General features: G+C 51.6%; 1 protein-coding gene across 2 annotated transcripts; it reads right to left on the bottom strand.

The window, feature by feature from the left end:
* Positions 1-9,078: 9,078 nt before the first annotated feature.
* Positions 9,079-15,141, bottom strand: RCHY1 (ring finger and CHY zinc finger domain containing 1). 2 transcript variants are annotated; one of them, XM_055697529.1, is made up of 9 exons: positions 15,053-15,141; positions 14,856-14,975; positions 14,620-14,735; positions 14,372-14,450; positions 13,159-13,203; positions 12,998-13,056; positions 12,014-12,040; positions 11,615-11,735; positions 9,079-10,649 (listed from the first exon to the last, which is right to left on the bottom strand). In XM_055697529.1, exons 1-9 carry the CDS (start codon positions 15,110-15,112, stop codon positions 10,521-10,523), a joined length of 756 nt encoding a protein of 251 aa, XP_055553504.1. In that variant the 5' UTR covers positions 15,113-15,141; the 3' UTR covers positions 9,079-10,520. The 2 variants fall into 2 exon arrangements, with proteins under 2 accessions (XP_055553504.1, XP_055553512.1); XM_055697537.1 differs by having other exon boundaries at positions 9,079-10,597.
* Positions 15,142-15,453: the final 312 nt, after the last annotated feature.

Here is a 15,453-nt window from a genome sequence, read left to right as displayed (position 1 = left end):
GCCCTCGTCAGCATGGGCTGATGGCACATGCAAATTCACACTTCATCCTGGCACCAGCGGTGACAACCAGAGATGCCACCTTGTCCCCAGCGCCACGCAGCTGCGGGTCCACAAGACTGACACACAGGGTCCGCTTTCCTGCTCAGCCCTACGCCCGGATTGCTTAAAATGAATGAATCTCTCTTTGCCTTCAATGCGAGGAAGAATGTGTACATATTTGGGGGGATATCCTGGGGTGAAAAGAGGTTCTGCGCTTCCTGCAAGAGCCTGGGACCAGAACCCATCCCAGTGCCTTCTCTTTGCTCCTCGGTGTGGCGTAAGCAGCAAGGCAAAGCCTCTACCCTATGGCGCTCAGCTGGTGGGTCAGGTGAAGCAAGAAAGGATGGAGATGGACATCCCACCATGGGCATGGCTCCAACCTCCCACCCATCACCCTGGCCTCAAGCCCGGGGAAGGGAAGGCACACCGGGTGGGAGTGGTGACCCTCACTGGGGTGCCCTCTCCCCTTCCTAAAGGCATTTACACGGCACCAGAGCTCCAGCCTTACCTCCCCCCCTGGTGAAAAGGAGCTTTTTGCCAAACCACTTGTGTGTTTTAATGGCACTCACTGCTGGGGGTGGAGAGGAAGGCGCGAGGCTCTTACCAGCTGGCTCCGAGCAGCAGATTGTCAATGAATACATCACGTTTGTTCCCACAGTTTGGAAATGGAGCCAGAAACAGCAGGCTGGGATACGTCAGCAGGCTGGGATACATGCTGTGGTACCACCCCTGCAACTCAGAGCATCCTCCTTAAAATGAAAGGGGTAAAGGAAGCTGAGCCAGGCTCCCAGCTCGGGGCCAAAAATAGCTGGGGAAGGGCTTGCCAGGCTGAGTACTGTGGGATACAGCCCATAAAGCTCCAAGGCATTGCTGGGTGAAACCCAGCATCAGCCTCAGATAAAAACTGTGAGGACAGAGGCAGGGACCGTGAGCGAGGTGCAGAGATGCCCTGACTCTGCCCACATGGGGATGGTGCAAGTCAGTCCACTGCACAGTGGCAGGGTTGTTAAATACATTGTTTTGTGAAGAATAAAGAGGGGGGAGTTATTTCAGCTAACCCCAGGTCAAGCCAGGGCTGTCCCCAAGCCTCTGCAAGGCGGAACTCGAACAGCCCCATCACAGCCTGTCTGCCCAGAAACCACACAGCCCAGTTCAGATGCCTGCTGGATTTGGGAATTTCAGGGTTACCAGGTGACGGGGGTCTGCTGGAGGAAGGATGCTGTACTGGCAGCTCTGATATGGGGCAGAGGGAACCAGTGCCAAGACCGCACCAAAGGGCTTTCCTGGGTGACCACACCACAGACGCACGGGGCTTTGCACCTTATTTACTCATAATGCACCTGCCCTGCGATATGGATAATGTGTTGGTGCCTACAGCACTGGGGCCAAGGTGGAAGGCAGACTAACAAATACCAGATGCACTTGTCAAGTGGAAAAAAACACTTTGATACCGGGGAAGAATGTCTGTGTTCAAGGTGATGGCTACAAACACCCCTCCCACATTCCCACCTCATACCCTCCAGCTTGCCCAGGGACTTCTGTGCTCCTCGCACTACTATGGCAGGGAGGAAAGGAAAAAAAAACAAACAGCCAGGACATGCCATGATAATTATAATAATAATAAATCACCCTTTTTTTTCTCCTTTCCTTCTTTTTTTAAAAAAGATAAGTAACTCCCTGCCATGAGCTTGTTTTATTTACGAAAATAGTAAACTCCCATTTTTTCCCAAAGGCTTCCCACCTCCCCCACGTTGGCTCACTTTCATCTCAGAGATATTTTATTTATATATAAAAAATAGTTCACGTAGCTCTGTGTGGAACATCCTATTCCCTCAGCCTCTCGGGCAGCAGCAGGGTCTGGCAGCCGCACTGCAGATGACGTGATCCCTCTCCAGGTCTCAGAGGCAGCCCTTGGTTGTAGCCTCCAGGAGCAATAAAGCTCATTAGGTGAGCTAATTGCCTGCCAGGTGAGAGCATGGCATGTTAAGCACACTGCAGCTCGGACCAGAGCTGAGGGTATCACCCTGTCCTTGCAGCCCACGTCCCTACAGCTCCAGCTTCCAACAGGTGACTTCCCACCAAAAACCCATCACAAAGTTTGCAACACAAGGACCAAACATCCCCGAATCTGCCTCCGCAGCCCACTCAGCAGGCGCCGCTGGCTTGCGGTGCTCTTTGGCTGCTGCTCCTATTCAAAGGTTGTTTCTCAAGTACCAGGCAGCTCAGGGAGACCCTCACCTTCCTCTCTCGTGGCTCACCACCACCTCCAATAAAACCACTTGGCCTTCAGCCCACCCAACTTATCTTCCTGGATGCTACAGCAAGATTTGTGCATTTTTATTTTTAGCCCTTTATTTATTTTTACTACCCCTCCGGATTGGTTGAGCAGAGGTGATGCTGCAGTTCTCAGTGTTTAAACAGAGATAAATCTATTATCTATTTCCCAATCCCAGAAAAAATAAGCAAACACCTTGTCAGCAAATCACCTTCGCCCTCTCCCGCTATACCTTGTGCCAGAGGGTTTGGAGCTCACACCAGAGCCCCACTGAGCGCCTGGGGGTGTCTGCCAGCCCACCAGGGCCACAGCGAGGAGCCTGGAGCTACTTCCCCCATGGACCTCAAAAGGGAACATCCAAGCTGGACTAGAGAGCCCTCACTCCAGAAAAAGCTTGCTGCAAACCCTTGTTGTAAGCCTCTCGAGGCAGAGATGAAGCCAGCTCAGTGTCAGCAGCCAAGAGCAGCCTCAGGTGCCCAACACAAGGTAAGACCCCGCTGGGGAGGTTTTCTGCTCCCCAGCATCCCAGTGCAGCCAGGGCAGGGTGAAGGTCTGAGCTCTGGCAAGCAAACAGCACCTCTGCCTGGGCTGAGGGGCACAACCAAGAGCCATCAGCCTCTGGTGGGAGGTCACCCTTGGAGCAACCTCCTAAGGGTGTACTGGAGCCCACCCACCATCCTGCCACCTCCCTTCCTATAAAGAGCCAGGAGCTCCAGGTACTTCATTTCTTTATCTTGCCAACAAAGCTATTTGCAAGCAGAGCCAGAAAAGTAAGTGTTGAAGGCCTAGCCATTTCTCACAAGTCTTCAGATAATCCATCATTTTGCAATTATTTCCACAGGTTTTTTCCTGTGAAAAAGGAAGGGTGGTTTTTTTCCACAGAGCACCCAGACTTCTTCCACTCACCCTATCCCACCTGCTCAGCCCAGCACCAGCTATATTACAGGGACCTGGATTTGCAACTCCACCAACCCTGAGGGACTCCCATCCTGAAAAGCTGTAGGAGATGAGCGAGAGGAGGAAAGCAGGGGGGACCAGCACCTCAAGGTCCCTGCAAGGCTCTGCTCCAGCCTCTGCCACCCAGACCAGAGCCAGCTCCTTGCAGATGACACAGGAATCGGTCCAGGCAACAGAGAGCAATTATTTCACCACAGTGTGAAGTGACAAGTTCCAAGTCCCATATGCAAACTGCCCCGCAGCTCCAACTGGGACCATCAAGGAGAAAAAGCAAGAAAATCAACCCGTTCCTAATACGAGGGCCCTGGCACACCCCTGGGCTGAGCCAGCCCTGCTTGGAGCTGGAGAAACAGATGCTCTGCTAGCCCTCCGAGTTATAAATAGCACGGCATGACGAGCCTTCCCCTAATTGTGTTCCTTCCAGTTGGAAAGTAAAAAACAGATGGTTTCTCTGCAGCTGGGCAGGGGCAAGACATCAGCCTCGGCCCCAGGGAAGCCAGGACTCTTCTGCTGTGGGACAAGGGGTTTTAAGCGTGCACAAGCAAGGAGGAGCCTGCACAGCTTCAGGGAAGGTTCTTTCTCCCACCACCGGAGTGCTCCCTGCCTTTCCCCAAGCCCTCCTAGGGATGCAGATCGAAAACACACTGCTGCTGCTTCAGCAGAGCTCAGGGTTGGGTTGCAGAGCTGCTGCCACCAGCTGAGCATCTGCCAGCGCTGGGGTACCACCCCAGCACCCATCCAGCTCCAGCCTTGCACCCACACACCCACCCCCAGGCACACAGCCAGCTTGAGAGGAGCCCACGGGAGGGGAAGGCTGTACAGGAGGTTTAATATGCAATAGCCCTACTTCCCCCTGCCCCCCCCAGCAAATAAAGTTATTGGACCCAAGGCCACCAGACCATACTTAACTGCTTTCTGCCAGCAAGCCAAAAACCACACCAGCATCATTAAAACCATCCTTCCAGCTCAGAATTGGGGATCCCCTTTCCCCACTGCTCCTGAGCCGTTGCCCTGCACCTTCCCGCAGGGATGGAGGGCTCAGCTGAGCCTCCTGGTCCAGCATCGCTTCACTTGTTGGCTTCACGAGTCCCTCTCCCAAGTTTTGCACACTCCAGCAGGCCCTGGCTGTATTAATAGCTCCGCTCACCTTATTTGCACCCGCAGCCCTTGCACCTGCTAAAACACTACATATTTCCCCACAAGGCAGCGATAATCCCATCTGCTCCTGATTTTCCCTACACCGGCGACCAAGGCTTGATTTCAGGTGGCAGGAACTTGCTGCCATGCCCTGCAGCATTAAGACAGCTTTGCAACAGCTCCCTTAGCCGGCAGGCAGCCCTGGCCCAGCCACCACGCTGCCTTCATCCCAGGACCATCACACGCCTCTGATCCAAGCATCCTTCCCACTCCTGGCAGCACTTGTCTGCTTGGACACATTTGAACTCAGGCAACACACAGTAGGATGGAGATGAGTGGCACTGTGCCCGCCCCAGGGAAACACCCAAGGTCAATACCACGTCTCTCCCCTTGATGCCAGCCCACAGCAAGGATGGAAAGCAGCACCAGCTCACCCTTACACAAATCACGGGTCTGACTGCCCCACCACCTGTCCCACATTCCCTGTGCAGAGGCTGAGCAGACCCTGCTGCTCTGTTAAAGCAGAGGGACCAGGATGCAGGGCACCAGCCTCCCCAGATGCACCAGTCCCTGGGAGGATGGGACTGAACCCCAGGGACGTGGGAATGAAGCCCACTTGGCACAACAGCACTGCTCCTGTGCCACTCTACAGGACTCCCTCCCCGCAAAAGGGGACCATATCCAGCACGTCCACGGGCCGGGGCAGCAAAGCTCGGTGCAGCACCTTCCATCCCATATACCAGCTCCTTGCCTGTCTTCATCCACTGTATCGATCTTTATCACCTCGGAAAGACGTTCGTTTTTCTGCCATGCAATGCAATTTATTTCCCTGGCAAAGGGAGTGAAGGGCTTGGTGCCAAGCTAAATGCACGATACAGCGGTTCAGCTGGTGGCATCGGGTTCTCCAGCTGCCTGCCTTGCTTTGCAAGAGGCAAATACCAAAAGCAGGAGAGCAAAAGGTCAGAATCAGCTGGATGCCACCCCCAAAACCATTTTCCTTCTCAACCCAATACAAAAGTCCAGCTGGGGAGGGAGCTGCTCTTCCCAAGCTCAGCTCAGCTAAGGGTTTTCTTTCAGCCTCCTCTTGTGGTTGGAACCCAAATGGAATTATTTCCAGCTGGGATAAAATTATCTCACCATTTAGCATCAAATCTGTTTGGTTGCGGACTTGACCAGCAGGGTTTTACAATTAGCAACACAGTCAAAGGCTACTTCGCTATTGAGTTGGCTTCCCAGCTGCACCATGATATTATCAGCTAAACGAACTGACAAAACTATTGCAGGGGGAAGAAAAGAAAAAAAAAAAAAGAAAAAAACAGAAAAAAAAAGAAAAAAAGAAAAAAACCCCAAACCACACTAAAAACCCACATCACAAACAGGAAACGATTTGCTTGTAATGAGCAGAGCGCTCTGGAAAAGATAAGAAGATGCACAGAAATTCAGCCTTGACCTTTGGCAGCTGCGAGCTGTCCTTCTGTGCTCCCCCGCAGCAATACCCGCTGTACATACGTCCTTCGACCCTAACTCATCCACTCCTCTGTTAATTGTCCCCACCTGCAAGGCCACGACCTCAGCAGCAACCCTGGAATAGCATATGTCTCTTAAATATATATTGCATCGAGTTAACGAACAAGTTGCTGCATCTGTTTCTCCCCAGCAGCTGCTCGCAGGGAGAATTTGCCTGCTCTGGATTTTGTTTTTTAATTAAGGCTGGGCTGTATCTAGCTGTGCCCGGCAACATCTTCTGGCTGAAGAGATTGATGTCCTGCATGGCCTACCATCACCAGCAGTGCTCAGGCTTCATGGGCGCAGTGCTCCTTTTGGAAGGAGAAGGCATGCCAGGAAGAACCATGAGGTCCATGGGACCTGGTAGGATAACAGCATCCTCACTCAAAGGCTCACCAGCACAGGCACTGGGGTGGCAATGCAGCCCGCAGTTAGGGTGGGCAAGCCCAGCCTTTCCCAAGGAGGTGGTGTGGACCTCCCAGTCTCCATTTCTCCACTGGCCAGCACAAATTTTTAGAGACATGTAAAAGACAAGTTACTACCCGTGTGTCCTCCACCTCCAGCAGCACTTCAGATGTGCTCAGCATCTCACCACCTTCTGAAGGCAACAGCTGCTGGGTGCCACTGAGGCCAGGCTTGAGCCCCATCCACACAGGGAGCACAGGTGGTACCTACGACAACCCTGCGTCACACAAGACTTGCTTGTGAGGAACCCAAAAGGGTTTTACCACCTGTTTACAGAGCAGCAGAAGGTGGGGGCACCTCTGCCATCAACCCAGAGCACTCATTGCCTCGCCAGGGACACTGCCACACTCACCTGCAGAGACAGCCCACCCTGATTTCGGAGCCCACGAGGGCTAGACACAGCTCTCCACCCTTCTTCTGAGCTCTGAGCATCCGTTCACTAGCGGCTTTTTTAATAGAAAAATGAATTTGTTGTTTGCTCCTTCTCCTAGCGATGCTGTACACCCTCGGTGTATCTCCACACCATTTCTGCTGCTCCACCCACCACCCAAATCCCAGCTGATGGTGGGAAACAGTGTCTGACCCAACGTTTCCCATCAGTGGGCTTCTCAGGTGTCAACCAAGAGTGTGGTCAAGGGATTTTTTTCCCTCCCTTGCCCTTCTTTTTGGGAGGAGAAGGACTATAACTTCATTAATAATACAGAACAAACAACATTCCTCAGATTAATCTCAAAACCATCAGCTGTCATCACATTTTAATCCCTTTTACAGCCCATCTAGCCCTGCCTGTCCTTTTAAAGGCAAAAAGAAGTTGCTTCTCAAGCAGTAACAGTCAAGCAAGAGAAGAACCTTGAAAACATTGAGGTGGCATCACCTGAACCTTTTTTTGTCCTGCTTCTGGGCAGCCAAAACCACCACGCCGAGCTGCTGGCAGCCACCACGGGGCTGGAGCTGTTCGGGCAGCAGGGGCCCGGTGCCCCCAGCCATACCCTGCAGCCCCTGGGGGCAGCAGTGGTGGTGGTGGGATCCAAATCCCCCTGCCACACACCCAGGGCTGCTGTTTCCTCCCGGTTAAAAAAAACCTCTGCCTGGCCCGGTTGCCTGAGCTGGGCATCTCCCTACAAGACCACAGAGCTCTGAGATGAGGTGATGTGAGCTCCAGTGGCCCTCAGGGCTTACCTGGGAGCAGGTCTCCATCCAGGGAAGGCAGTGAGGTCACCCGGTGATAGCACACCTTTGGAGGGTGCTCCAAAGCAGCAGGGAGTCTTGCTGGCAGCTTCAATGGAGGGACCACAAGCAAAAGGCGAGTCCTTCTTACCATCTACAGGAGCTTCGAGCCAAGCGAAGCTGCCAGCACCACGGGAATATCTCCCTCAGTAGGCCTGTGGCAGCAGGGACTCACAGCCCCGTAGCTGAAGCAGCCCCTTCCCCGGGGCACAGCCCCTCAGGAAGATGCTCGCCATGATAGCCAGCCCCACCCCCCACTCACGCAAGGATGGAGGGGACAGCAAGGAGCCAAGCCACGCTCCTTCTGCACTTCCAACTTCTGAAGACAACACAGCCCTGCCCAGCTTCCTGCATTCTAACAGCAGCCCCCAGGGGAAACCACCGCTTGGAGCCCAGCACAGCCCAGAGCCCCCCAGCTTCTCCAAAAAGCACTTTCCCTAGAAGCACCCCCAAAGGTAGGGAGCTGCTCCGGCACAACCGGGAAAGGAAACCTTCCCTGCCCCCTCACCAGCACCCTGCTCCCCCCCAGCACAGCCCCAAGACGATTTATGGGCGCTGGGTGAGCCAGTGCAGCCCACCTGGCCCCACACATGGTTCCCCACCACGGGACTCACCTGGACTGGAGGGTGGAGAAAGCCGGCCTCAACCCGGAGCGCCTGCTCTGCTGCACGTGTGGCTACGGCCAGCCATGGCCCCGGCACCGCAGTCTGGAAGGGGCAGGACAGCCAGGGCAGGTTTGGGGTGGGAAAGCGGAGACGTGGGCTGGGACCTTAAGAAATGGGGTTTTGACAGCTGCCGGGCTCCTGGCACAGCTCACTGGGACTGGAGCAGTGTCACGGTTATTTATGGGGGCCTCCCCTCCAGCACGCGGCACGGCTAACCCACCACCAGCCCGGAAAGCGTCGCCGTGAAGGAGCAAGGAGACAAGCGGCTCAGTGCTGTCCTGGGCAGAGGTGCTCCTGCTCTTGCCGGAGAGGTTCCGTGATGCAGGAGGGGCTTTGTTGTTGGATTTAAATATTTATGCAAAAATTTAAGTCTCCCACGTGAAGGGCAGGTAACATGACCTCCCCGCAGCAGGTCACAAGCAGAGTGTGCGTGACTGATGGCATCACGTCCAAGCTGCTGCTCAGAGCCAGCCCTAGCCGAGCCTGCAGGCCTGATCCAGCACCTGCCCACCGGCACCACACCATCTTCCATCTTCCCTCCCATCCTGCTGCTGGACTTGCTCCAGCTCATCCCAGTCCTCCAGTACTGGGGAAGCCCAGACCGGGACCAGTCCCTGCCGCACCAAGGGGAAGAACACCCACCACCCACAGAAACATGGAAATACAGGGGCTGTTCAGATCCCTGTTTTCATAACCCAGGGGCCAGCCCTCCAGGCATCCAACCCTCTTTCTTTTTTCAGCATTGAATCATAGTTTAAACTCAGCTGGGAATTTCCAGAGTACATGTGTGAAAGGAGAGACACACATAGTGTCATTTGTTTTAATAGAGATGTTATTTTACATTTATTTATAGCAGTGAGAAAAGTGCTTCAGAAAAAACACAATACCCCAGTAAAAGGCAGGCTACAGTAAGACTACCACCCGAGTCCTAGTATTTCAGACATAAAGGGGCAGTCGGATTAAGAAAAGCTGTCGTTTTACAGAGGAGTAACACAAAAGCAAGTAGTTGTATGGTGAACAATAAAGCCCCAAAGCCCAGTTAAGTACTTTCATTATTGGAGACTATTTGCACTGAAACTAAGAACTTTCACACTTAGACTGCAAAACACCTTATATGAAAAGGGCGAGGTTTGTTGGGGTTGGTTTTTTTTTTTTTAAAAAAGCACTCCTCTGTTCTCTCCCCCCAGTGAAATCAGATACCATTAAAAAAACCCCAAAACACAACAAATTGGTCCCTGCACTACCTGAGTGCCTCTATGAGCTGCTGGTACTTTAACAAACATCTTGGGCTCAGCCCAACCCACTGGCCCGCTGTCCATCCTGACAAGACAATTGTATGTGCTTCACTTATCAGAACATCAAGCTACGTAAGCGTCTAAAACCCTACGACACCTCAGCCTTTGTACGTAAATAAAACAAGGAACGAGCGGGTGTGAACGCAACTGTAGCTGGCAAAGGCATCCAAGTGAAGAGATGGCAGGTCAGATGGGTGGCCGGGGCAGAAAGGCAGCCTTGCAGCTTGGTTTTTAGGCCGTTCACCACACCTACGCAGGCAGGCCAGCCTTGTTTCAAAGCAAATTCTGCATGTGCTTCCAGAAATTCATGCATCCAGAAATCAAGCCAAAGGATGCAATTTCTGCAAGCTCACACCCTCTCCAGCCACTCACACCGATGGCTCCAAGGCCCTAGAACAAACACGTCATTTAAAAGGAACAAAAAGTACTTACATAAAAAACTTTGCAGATGTCAACTTTATGTAAAAAGGCCACTCTCAAACCTATAAATTTTCCCCAACAGCTGCAACCAGAATGGCTGCTATACCTCCAACTCCTGTTAGCTCACAACCTTCAGCTGCCCCAAAACATCTTCTGCTGTGTCAGCTGCTTATCACTTCTCATTTTGCATCTCATTAGTTATTCTTCTAGGCTGTCTCTTCTCTGACACAGTAAATGGCTCTTTTGAAGGGTGCTGTTCTCTCCAGACACCAACCTCCTTCGGGCACTGCGCTGCTCGACAGGGAAATATCCTCAAGGGCCTGACTGCACCATGCCCCAGGTACTAGGGAGGGGTGTGTGATTAGCAAAACTCCTTTGCACCAGAATTAATTAAATCTTGTAACTGTTTCACCAGTGCTGTGACAACTTTGAATAAGTTTTTACCGACAAGTTTGGTGGTTGGGTTTTTTTTTTAACGTGGTGTCTTTCACAGCAGGGTCCTCCTCATCCAGCCAAATGCAGCATGTATCTCGGTCACTGCTCCTCCAAAGGCAGCTGACATCTTCCATCTTGGGCAGTATTGTATGACTCACAGTTTTTGCACTTCATGCCTAGGAGATGGAACTGCACTGTAGACCGGGCATTGCAGTCATTGCAAAGGATCTACACACAGAAATGAGAGGGAGGTTTCAGCATCAGCAGGAACACTCAGCAATATACTACAACCATGATTCTAGCAACCACTGAACTGGTTTGCCATCAGGGGACGAAGCAGCAACTATCTTTCTTTTCAAGACAGCAGGACCGATTTAACTTTTCCATTTGTAATACTTAGGTCACATTGCATAATCTTGGAGAATTTACTTTTAGTATGGCAAGGTGACTCCCTGGGTAAGTCGCGTATAGGCACGCTTTGGCTTCTCCTCTTGATGAAGCAAACCACCAGAGAAACCATTCAAGTGAAAACCGAGAGCAGATCAACAGAGCTAGCAGCATTAGCCAGCCTGCTGTGCAAGACAGGCAAGCGACCATTCTTCTCAAAATAGACAGTAAGGAGATTTTTTCCAAACACCCTGACTCCCAGAGCTGGCAGGATGGTTGTCTAAACTGTAACAGATGCAACTAAAACATCAATGACCAGTGCTGTTCAATTTGGTGTTACCTGCAAACAGCAACCAGTCTCACAGTTCTGTGTTAACACGAAGAAACAGAGAAAATAGAAGTTGCCTCTGTGAGCCAGCCTTGATCAGTAGCTGAATATTTTTGCTGAAAAGCTGCCATGTTTAGTGTGGAACATGAAGGTCTGAACTGTTAACAAACAAACGTTCCTGCTTTTTGCTATGACAGCACCTAACACAACTGGAGAAAGCAAGATATCGCCGAAGATCAAGCCATTTCTTCACTGTGTGATACTACACCACCAAGAGGTTGTGGTTTTGGGGTTGGGTTTTTTTTAATTATTTTTTGAGTGCAGGTGGGGGGTGCTTTCTTTTTGTGTGTTTGCATTACTCCCTAACCAGCAGGCTGACTTCTGATGCAGTACAAGTGCCTAGTGCCCTCTACTGCCGGCATTGCAAAGGCACAGATCTGCCACGAATGGAGACATCGGTGCAAGTCGCATCTCTTACCTCGACCATCATGTTCTGATACTCTGTGGGCATAGGAGTCTGTGCTACTTCGTCATCCAGCTGACGCCAGTACCTTGTCATATCTAAAGCTGAGTGCATGCACAAAGGACACCTGTAACCTCTGGCAGAAAGGAAAAAAACAACAAAAAGTCTAAATCAGAAGACGGAGTGGGGCCATGAAACAAGTCCAGCCAAAAGGACAACTTTAATATCATACCAGTCAAAGAGAAACACCACGAATCAAGAAGTTCTTGCAAACAGAACTGGAAATTCTAAGTCCCTTATCCCTTTAAGAGTTGGCTTTAAGTTATTTGGTACAGGACTGGCATCATTATCTTTGCCTCTTGAAGGAATCTGTTCGGACTACAACAACATTAAGAGGTGTTTAGAAATACTTACTCCTTTAGCATGTCCTCGTAACATGTTCTGAAAAGAAAACACAATGAGAAGTTCAGCAAGAAGAACGCTATTACTAACTGGTAACACATTTGGACTGAAAAAATGGAAAAGGCACACCACTATCCCCACATCAGAAGTTAAAAAAATATTCAGAGTCCAAGTGAGAAGAAAGCTTCCCAGCAAGACCACCAGGTACTTGGGCAAAAATCCAGAGACAAAGCACATTTGATTCCATTCCAAGGTCTTCTAACCTAACACAAGACTCAATACAATGACAAGGATTCTGTGGTTCAAGTTAGCTGAAAATATAGAGAGTGATCATCACAAAGTAAGTTTAAGAAGGACAGGAGCTGAAAGAAGATTCAGTCTGGACAGACTTGTGTCAAACACACAGGCCGTTTAGCATACAGAGACAACGGCGCAAGGAAAATGAGAGCCAACAGAGTAACAAAAAGCTACGTCTGTAACACAAGACAGAAAGGGCAAATGGAAAGGAAACATGTGGCAATTGTTCCTCCAATGGCACCCAACGCTATACATCACTTCAAAATCCCAATAGAGATGGCAGTTTTTGTAGTGCAAGAGTGCTCCACTGGAAGTCTTGGAGGGCTGTCTTAAGGAAACAATCTAAAACTGAACTGATGAGCTGCCACCAACCCCTTAAAACCACGGTGCAACTGCTTTATGCACCAAGGAGGGACCTCGCTACAAGATTCTTGAAACTTCCAAGTACTAACAGAAGGAAATTCAGCATGAACAGTACACAGGTCCCTCCGCCACCACCTAAATTTACTGCGGAAGGAAGACAGCCTTTCTAAAGAAACTATTTCCTCATTAAACAGAGACTATCCCCTGCCATGTGGGCCCCTTAGAAACCAGCTCCCAGTAGCTGATACAGACTAACCAGGCCTGTAGTGATGCTGAATAAACACCACGCACAAGGCAGGGGCTACTGCCTGTTCTCAAGTATCTGCAGTGCTTTACCTGTGCAGAAGATGACCACATGGCAGAACATGAGCTCCAACACGAGATGTGTGAATATCCTGTTTCGAGGCAAGTATCAGACAAAAGACAAGAAAATTAATTCAAAGACAGTCAAAAATACAGCCACACAGAAATCTAAGAGATGAAAAGATGCAGCTCACCTCCAAACATATCGGACAGTCCTGCCTGGAGACGTTTTCAATACACTTTGCAAAAACAAAAAAAAAAAACCAAAAAAGGTTATTTTACCGCATGGATATTTGCATTTTTCTGAATTCTAAAATTTCTTTAGAATGGTAAGAAAAGATGTATGAAACATTACAGATTGCATTTAGTTTTGAAGTTCTGAGAATTAATGGGTGGCTAAGCATATTAAAAAACAAACAGCTTGGAAGTATACATAAGCAAAGGGCTCCCAGAACGCCCACAGCGGCAAGCAGCTTAGCTTTTCCTACACTGCACCAGGAACGGGAGCTCAAACTTAAGCTGGCAGATCTGCAATCAACAGCTCCTTCTAGAAGAGGAGACTAAGATGTTTATTTCCTATAGCTTCAACTGCTAGCAAAGCCAGCCCAGAAACACTCTGCAGTGCTGTTAGGTGCACTTAGAGAGAGAGAACCTGCTGCTCTCACCGTCCCTACGGCCTTAGATGGAGCTGTTGCCTCAAGTCCTTAATTACCAAACTGATTCAGACGTTAAACAAATCTGTGCACAAAGCTTAGGCCAAGCTGGCTCTCTAAAGTTGTTAAAAGTAACAAATGAAAGGATTTCTAATCAAGGGAGTCAGCCTTGGGAAGGATGAGAATGGATGGTGAAAAGAACACCATTATTAAGTTATGCAGAAAAAAGACTCCAAGTGAGGAAGTTCTGGCTGCAAGAGGAGACAAGTTGATAAAGTGTTGCAATTCACAGAAACCTGGTTAAAAGTAGGAAAAAAGGTAATTGCGGCATTGGCAGATTGTGACCTCCCACTCAAAGAGCCCCCTCAAAAGAGGGCAAACCCCAGCCTGGGGAGCATGTGTAGCTGGCAAAAAATTTCAACAGCGCTATCTGAGGATATGTACTAGTTTTCATTAGAAGCAAGAAACTTGTAACCAAGCCTGTGCATGAATGAAAATGAATATGTAACACACAGTGAGTGTACAAGTACTCTACTGTATGTAACATGTACCCTCGAGTAACTTGGTGTGCACATTGGGTGGAGCTATCCCCCATGCCTCCAGCACTGTAGGTAAAGAAAACACCTGATTCTTAATGTTACATTGGTGTGAAGAGGTTTACTCTTCACAGCTTTTGATGACAGAGCTGAGGCACTATCAGCTTCCATTTTCAAGGGTTTTTTTTAAGCTATGGAGTGAACTGGTGTATTCTTACCTTGTGCTTTCCTTGAAGACTCAAGCTTAGGCATAAATTGCATTTTGAACAGTGGAAAAAATCCTCCTTTGGCCCGATCCTGAGGAGAAAAGCAGCAGGCCAAAGCTGATTCGCTCCGTTCCATACCACCCTGCCACCCTCCCATCCCAAGTGGGGCTGGGGCCGGGATGGGGAGCCCACCTGCCTTTCAGACAGACCACCCCTCCACCTCAGGCTGGCCATCCACACCCCCCCCCCGCTTCAGTCACCTGCAGATGCCGCACTCGGCGCAGTGGTACTGCTTCTTGTCGCGGTCGAAGAGGTGGCAGATACCGCAGTAGTACTCGCCGAAGAGGTTGTGGCAGCCCTCGCAGCGCTGCTGGGCCTGCCGCGGCGGGGAGGAACAGAGTAGAGGGCCATTAGGCGCGCCGCCGGCGCCCCACACAACATGGCGGCGCCACCCCCCAAAATGGCGGCGCCCTCCGGCCCCCACCACCGGACCCACCTTCTGCAGAAGGCGGCAGCGGGTGCACTGCACCTCGGCCACGCGGAAGCGGTCCAGCCGGTGCCCCTCGGCGCCGTCGTGGCACAGCCGGCAGGCGTACAGCTTCCCGCAGCACGGCGCCTGCGAACGGCACGACCTCAGCGAACGGCCCCGGCCCCCCGCCACCTGCCCCCCGGCCCGGCCCGCCACCGCCTCACCCGCAGCAGGCAGCCACGCCGGTAGTGCTCGCAGCCCTCCTCCTCCCCGCCCGCCGCCATGGCCGCCGCCCCCGCCTCCCCCGCACCCAACCGGCCGCCCCGTCGTTTCCGCTTCCGCTTCCGCCCCGCCGGGAGCTGGGCGCCGGGCAGGCAGCTGGCAGCAGGGTGCAGCTCCCCCTCCCCGAACCTTCCTTCCCCCCCCCGCCATAATAAAGCCCAGACTCTTGGCCGTGCGATGCAGCGCAGGGGAAGGCAGCCCTTAGCTGGGCAGCCCGGAGGTCCCCCCCCCGGCATTTCCCAGGAGGGGCTGGTTGCCGTTTCACTGCCCGCGGGTGCTGAGGCCGAGCATCTCTGCTGGCGCTGGGAGAGGCACCTGGCCCCGGCTGGAGCTGTGGGGAACT

Source organism: Falco cherrug, chromosome 1, assembly GCF_023634085.1.
Source record: "Falco cherrug isolate bFalChe1 chromosome 1, bFalChe1.pri, whole genome shotgun sequence".
Taxonomy (NCBI): Eukaryota; Metazoa; Chordata; class Aves; order Falconiformes; family Falconidae; genus Falco; species Falco cherrug.
The sequence above is the reverse complement of the archived record's forward strand: the minus strand, read 5'-3'. Positions and strand labels throughout refer to the sequence as shown.

What these genes read in the sequence shown, in the direction of transcription:
- RCHY1 (XM_055697529.1), bottom strand. Translation starts at nt 15,112, where the DNA reads ATGGCGGCGGGCGGGGAGGAGGAGGGCTGCGAGCACTACCGGCGTGGC. An exon ending in GCTGCCGCCTTCTGCAGAAG is followed by an intron (nt 14,736 to 14,855) that starts GTGGGTCCGGTG and finishes CCGCCGCGGCAG; the next exon opens with GCCCAGCAGCGCTGCGAGGG. An exon ending in TACGAGGACATGCTAAAGGA is followed by an intron (nt 11,736 to 12,013) that starts GTAAGTATTTCT and finishes CCTTTCTGCCAG; the next exon opens with AGGTTACAGGTGTCCTTTGT.